General features: G+C 49.7%; 1 protein-coding gene across 1 annotated transcript; it reads right to left on the reverse strand.

Moving 5' to 3' along the window:
* Positions 1-426: 426 nt before the first annotated feature.
* Positions 427-4,849, reverse strand: rpl17 (ribosomal protein L17). The gene is made up of 7 exons (XM_079257083.1): positions 4,788-4,849; positions 4,200-4,249; positions 3,979-4,019; positions 2,553-2,687; positions 2,277-2,375; positions 663-854; positions 427-498 (listed from the first exon to the last, which is right to left on the reverse strand). Exons 2-7 carry the CDS (start codon positions 4,237-4,239, stop codon positions 451-453), a joined length of 555 nt encoding a protein of 184 aa, XP_079113209.1. The 5' UTR covers positions 4,240-4,249; positions 4,788-4,849; the 3' UTR covers positions 427-450.
* Positions 4,850-6,411: the final 1,562 nt, after the last annotated feature.

A 6,411-nucleotide genomic window follows, 5' to 3' on the forward strand; every position in this document is an offset into this window, starting at 1 on the left:
CTTTCTGAAAACTTAAAAAATCTGCTTCCTGAAACAAACTGGACGTAGTTTCCTCCATCAGTTGCCATTGTAACAGTCCAACTGCTTCCTGATGCGGAGCATGCCGCAGTCAGATGGACGTAACCATGGAGACGGGTCCCCTTCGTGAAGCGGTCACATGGACGTAACCATGGAGACGGGTCCCCTTCATGAAGCGGTCACATGGACGTAACCATGGAGACGGGTCCCCATAGGACACATGGATCTTTTTTTTTTTTTAAAAGATTTGAGTGGACCTGTAGAGTCCAGACCAGGACCAGGACCGTGAGAGGAATAAGAGACACTGGGACCAGGACCAGGTCTATGTAAGGAATAAGAGACACTGGGACCAGGACCAGGTCTGGGACCAGGACTATGTAAGGAATAAGAGACACTGGGAGACCGGACTGGGAGAACTGGTTTTATTGGGATCTACTCGCGCGCCATCAGCTTCTGCTTCTTCAGCTTCTTCTGGGAAACCTGCAGACAGAAACCTGGTTATTACATCATCACTGATGAAGGTCCCGCTCCTCTTCATCACGGCGCTCAGATCTATCGATTGTTTTCATGGAGAATCCAAAGGTGTCCTAAGAGGTCATCACCGCACCGGGACCAGAACCGGACCAGACCCCCAGGACCCGTACCTTCTTCTTCTGGGCCACCTCCTCCTCCGGCTTGGGGACGATCTGCTCCTTCTCCGTCAGGATCATCTCGATGTGACACGGCGAGCTCATGTACGGGTTGATGCGGCCGTGCGCGCGGTACGTGCGCCTCCTCATCTTGGGGGCCTTGTTGACCTGGATGTGTTCGATGACCAGAGAGTCCACGTCCAGACCCTGAAAGCAGAACCGGAGCAGGAAGTCAGAACTGCACAGCCAGACCCAGAACCAGTCCCTCTGACCCAGAACCAGACCCAAACCCCCGACCCGGAGCCAGATCCAGACCTGATGGCAACACGGCGCCATGTTTTCCCGCTGCTGCTGGACAACAAGTGGATCGCTGAAGTCCCGATCCAAACTAAATACGATCCAGGGATGACGATGGGAAACGTGGAGAGGACCCGGTGATGAGTCACATTGGAACCAGAGAACCAGTACAACACCGGTCCACGTCCCAGTAAAGCTGCTGGAAGCTTTGTCTTTAAATCAGAAGCAAACGGACGAAACGGCAATGAAAACCCGTTCCTCCGACTGAAACGTCCAGAAGAGGGAAACACACCGACTTTCCCACGAACACGGGAAGGCGGCGAGAGGCGCCAACGCCTCGGCCAATCAGCAACTGGAACCAAACGAGTCGTTAGAAACCCTGGCGAGTTTTTCCTCGCCGCAACAGGATGACCCGTACGGACGGCGCCGGGTCAGACTGCAGTGTGAAAAACGCCTCACAGTCCTGATGGTTGTCATAGTTACGGCGGCTGATGTTTCACGGCGCGACGCCATCCATCCATCCATCTTCTGCCGCTTATCCGGGGTCGGGTCGCGGGGGCAGCAGCCTAAGCAGGGAAGCCCAGACTTCCCTCTCCCCAGACACATTTGCCAACTCTGCGGGGGGGATCCTGAGGCGTTCCCAGGCCAGCCGAGAGATGTAATCCCTCCAGCGTGTCCTGGGTCTTCCCCGGGGTCTCCTCCCAGAGGGACGTGCCTGGAACACCTCACCAGGGAGGTCCAGGAGGCATCCTGACCAGATGCCCGAGCCACCTCAACTGGTTCCTCTCGATGTGGAGGAGCAGCGGCTCTACTCTGATCTCCTCCAGGATGACCGAGCTCCTCACCCTATCTCTAAGGGAGAGCCCGGCCACCCTGCGGAGGAAACCCATTTCAGCCGCCTGTATACGAGATCTCCTTCTTTCGGTCACGACCCACAGCTCATGACCATAGGTGAGGGAAGGAACGTAGATCGACTGGTAAATGGAGAGCTTCACCTCTCGTTTAAATGAAGCGTGAAGGCTGAAAGCAGGAAACTTCCCGTCTGTCCTTCACGCTCGCCGTGTCCAACCAACCCCCCCACTCCACTGGCCAATCAGAGGACAGAACCACCTTCCCCCGCCTCCAGCTGGTCCGTTTCCACGGCGCCACCATCTTCCCAGAGGAGGGAACCAACCCGTTTCGCTGACAGACGGTCACGGTAAAGTTCTCCATGGTGCGACCAGGAGAACGTCTCCGGAGACGCCAGGCGGGCGTTTCCCACCAGACCGGTTCTGGTCCAGGTTTTCCAGCAGAACCTGGACTTCCGCTGAAAGGGGGCGGTCCCAAACTCACCTTGAGCTCCGCGTTGCTCTCAGCGTTCTTCAGCATGTGCAGCAGGAACTCGGCGCTCTTCTTGGGCCAACGTCCCTGTGTCCAGCCGAACTGTTTGGCCTGGAAACGAGACGACGTTTCAGTGGAGACGGTTCGCACACACACACACGTACGCGCACACACACACCCCAGCGCTGCTCAGACTAACATTAGTTTCATCATCAATCCAAAGGTGTCCTAAGAAGGTCATCACGGCAGCCTGGACCCTCTAGCTGGCGGCCCCCCCCCACGCCTCACCTGAGCGCAGCGGCCGACGCCGCCGTTGTAGCGGCGGAACGGGACGCACTGATGCTTCACCACCACGTCCCTCAGGTACTTGTTGGCCTTGCGGATGTGCATGCCTTTGATGGCCTGGGCCGTCTCGCGGGTGTTCTGGACAACAAGACAGGACGGGTTTTATTCCCAGCATGAGACGCCGGTCGCCATGGCAACACTGTGGCTTCATCAAGTCTGATCCACATCTTCCACCGTTCGGTTCAAACAGACTTTATAAAATACTTTTCATAGTTTCACCGTTAAGAGGATAAATCAGGAACAAACAGAAATCTTGTCAAACTGAGACGAGGCTGAAAACAAGTTAAAACATGAAACTAAACATAAAAGTTATTCCAGTGAAAAACTCGTATGAAATATGAAAACCAACCAGAATCTTATTACGTTTAACATAAAATTTTCCTGCATCTTTTTAAAACATATTAAACCAAAACTAACCTAAAATACAGAAAACACACGAACACCACGCTCAGCAACACGAAGCACAGAGAACTCATTCATCTTTTCTCATTCATAAAATCTGGACTTTATGTCATTAACAGAAAACTTTCTTCAGCTAATAAAATCTACTTTTCTCCTTTTAATCAGTTTTCAGCTGAAAAATGATAAAATCGACTTTTTTCTGTCTGAATTTTTTTTTTGGAAACATTTTTCCAAGTTGTTTCAGATAAAACCCTGAAAACTCTGAAGCAAAATGATCGATATCTCTGCTGTAACATGATGTCAGAGCAGGTCTGGACGATGAATCGGGTTTTAATCTCAGTACGATCTGGGTTTCCATCGATGATAAAACTAAAAGGGTGTGATTATTTTTCTCTCTGCAGTTTCCTCTCCTGCTGTCTTCAGCTGCTAATCGAGCGTCTCTGGCGTTGCAGCGCTGTGCTGTAAACTCCTCCCACAGCCGCTTTGCTTTCATTCAGACACTGTTGCCAACTTGGAGACTTTCTCGCTAAATCTGGAGACTTTTTTTGTTAAAAGCGACAAATCTAGCAGCTTTTACTGGAGTTATTAGAGACTTTTCTGGTGTTTTGGCGACTGACTTGAAGGCACATATTGTTCTGTGCCGTGAGAAATGATCCAATTTGACCTAATTGGTCTAAAAAACACAGCTGTGTTCATCCAAACAAGCCCCAGTGAAAGAGAATAAAATTCCTTCTTCTTGTGTTTATCTGATTTCTATTCCAGAGGCTTTGACGAGGTGGACTTTATTTTCACAATATACTTTTTTTTTTTTTTAAAAATATATATATTTTGGTTTGTGATGTGCCTTATGACTTTTAGGTGAAATTCAGTGTCCCTTGGCTCAAAAAAGGTAATAAAACACTTATCTGATCGCATCGACCTGTTATCAATAAGCAGGACAACACGGACACCGAAGCGTCCCGCTTACCTTGAAGTGGACCCGGAGGTTTGAGCCCCTCGCCTTACATGCTGAAACACAGAACAGATGTTTAACTTCAACCTGAACCTCAGATTCATCCAGTTTCTCTGTTTTTTCTACAACAGCTCAGTTTGTTCGTTCAGTTCTTTTCATGTTTTATCCAAAGGTGTCCTAAGATGTCATCACAGCCGTTACCAGGGAAACAAGCAGGTTTCTCGCTCTTTACTCACATTTAGTGGGGTTCTCTGGGTCGAGAGAGTAGCGGACCATTTTCAGATACCTGCAGGAACACAGAACAGGAGAACCTCAGACATGACCAGGAGAACCTCAGACATGACCAGGAGAACCCCAGAAATGACCAGGAGAACCCCAGATATGACCAGGAGAACCTCAGATATGAGGATTTTCAGGAGCACCTCGTCTTTCTGCTCCTCATGAGTCCTGCTAGCTTGTTAGCTTCTTCTCTGCACACCACCGCTTGTAGCTTTATTAAAACGGCATTAAAACACTACAAACGGCCACAACCAGCATTAAAAGCAGATAACTGAGGAGGAAACCTTGTTATTGATTAAAAAGCAGATAAAATGACTTTATAGTGCAACCTGCAGCCAACATGGCGGAACGTTCAGCCGCCAAACCGGCGACCTGAATAAAAGCTAAATAAAACAAAAGCTGCGCTTCCTCGCACTAACATATGAAATCATCCAGACAAATCAACACAGAGCAGGAAGAAAACGCGGGATAAGTAAAGTAGATGAAGCAGATTTAGGGTAGATTAGAGACAGATTGTTGATTGAGACGCGGCGCGGAGCTCCTACCTCTGAGGCCGCGAAAGGAAGAGGAAGCAGCGGATCCTGCGCTCCTGTTTTCTGCCTGCTGGACGGTTCACCGCCCCCTGGCGGTCAGGCGGAGGCGGTGCAGCTCGGCGCAGTGACGCGGAGCGGCCAGCAGTGGTCGCTGTTTCACACTAACAACAGTACATCCGCAACCTTCTATTCAGGACATTTGTGGACACTGTCTCTGTTGTTCCTTTTTCTGCAAAATATTTAAGATCTGGACTTGGAGTTATAATTATTAAAGTTTTATTATGATACAAGACGATCCCTTAAAAAAGATATGTTCGATTATTTTCTGGATCAATGGATTGATGTGAAATAAAAACTAACTGAAGCATGGCTGCATGTTGAGTTTTCTAATGTTCCCGCCTAGTAAACTGAGAATAAATCTGATGTTGGATCAGGATATAATGGAAGGTTTATGGATTATTTTAACGATTTTCTTATAAAAAGCAGCTTTGTCTGAGTTTATCAGAAGTTATACAGGTGATTATAGGATGCATGATGTATTGATTCTACAACATAAAACTGCAGTTTTTATTCATAACCTCCACCGAGGAATATGCTGGACCGCCTTTGCCGCCAGATGCTCGGAGTCCAGCCTACATCTGGTTTAAAGCACAGCAGGACCTGGTTTTTATTTGCTTCTATGTTTTATTTGTCTGTTTGCAGGAATTTTAGCTGTTTTCACCTGTAATAATGAAAAAATAATATTAATAATAATAACATTTTATTTCCAATAAGTTTGTAAATAAACATCTGTAATACTGTGTAAACGATAAATTCCACATCACACACAGACGAGTTAAAGCCACGTGTCGCTTTATTTGGTTTTCAGGTTTGACATGTATATAAAAGCCCACGTGCACGCTCCCTGCCAGCCGTGCACGTCATTGCACCGTAAATATGTCTGAGCGTCGTAGAAAAATAAAGCTTTTATTTACAAAACTGATCCAGCTGCAACTTCAGACCTGAACGGAGGAGGGAGTGAGGAGGAGGAGGAGGCAGTGAGGAGTTCCGTGGCTTCAGAATGTACAAACATCAGCTCATCTCCTGCTGAACAACCAGAGTTCAGGTGATTTAACAACATTCAGAATCCGACCGGTTCTGGCAGGTTCTGCAGCTCAGACCGGGACCAGCGGGTTCTGCAGCTCAGACCGGGACCAGCGGGTTCTGCAGCTCAGACCGGGACCAGCGGGTTCTTCAGCTCAGACCGGGACCAGCGGGTTCTGCAGCTCAGACCGCGACCAGCGGGTTCTGCAGCTCAGACCGCGACCAGCGGGTTCTTCAGCTCAGACCGGGACCAGCGGGTTCTGCAGCTCAGACCGGGACCAGCGGGTTCTGCAGCTCAGACCGGGACCAGCGGGTTCTGCAGCTCAGACCGCGACCAGCGGGTTCTGCAGCTCAGACCGCGACCAGCGGGTTCTGCAGCTCAGACCGCGACCAGCGGGTTCTGCAGCTCAGACCGCGACCAGCGGGTTCTGCAGCTCAGACCGGGACCAGCGGGTTCTGCAGCTCAGACCGCGACCAGCGGGTTCTGCAGCTCAGACCGCGACCAGCGGGTTCTGCAGCTCAGACCGGGACCAGCGGGTTCTGCAGCTCAGAC

Source organism: Telmatherina bonti (assembly GCF_933228915.1).
Source record: "Telmatherina bonti genome assembly, chromosome: 17".
In the NCBI taxonomy this organism is placed as follows: Eukaryota; Metazoa; Chordata; class Actinopteri; order Atheriniformes; family Telmatherinidae; genus Telmatherina; species Telmatherina bonti.

Bases quoted from the DNA above. Each gene is read 5' to 3' on its own strand.
- rpl17 (XM_079257083.1), bottom strand. From the start codon at position 4,239: ATGGTCCGCTACTCTCTCGACCCAGAGAACCCCACTAAAT. The intron at 2,688-3,978 runs GTAAGCGGGACG...CTTGTTGTCCAG, and splicing joins ACCTCCGGGTCCACTTCAAG to AACACCCGCGAGACGGCCCA. The intron at 855-2,276 runs GTGAGTTTGGGA...TTCTGCTTTCAG, and splicing joins AGAGCAACGCGGAGCTCAAG to GGTCTGGACGTGGACTCTCT.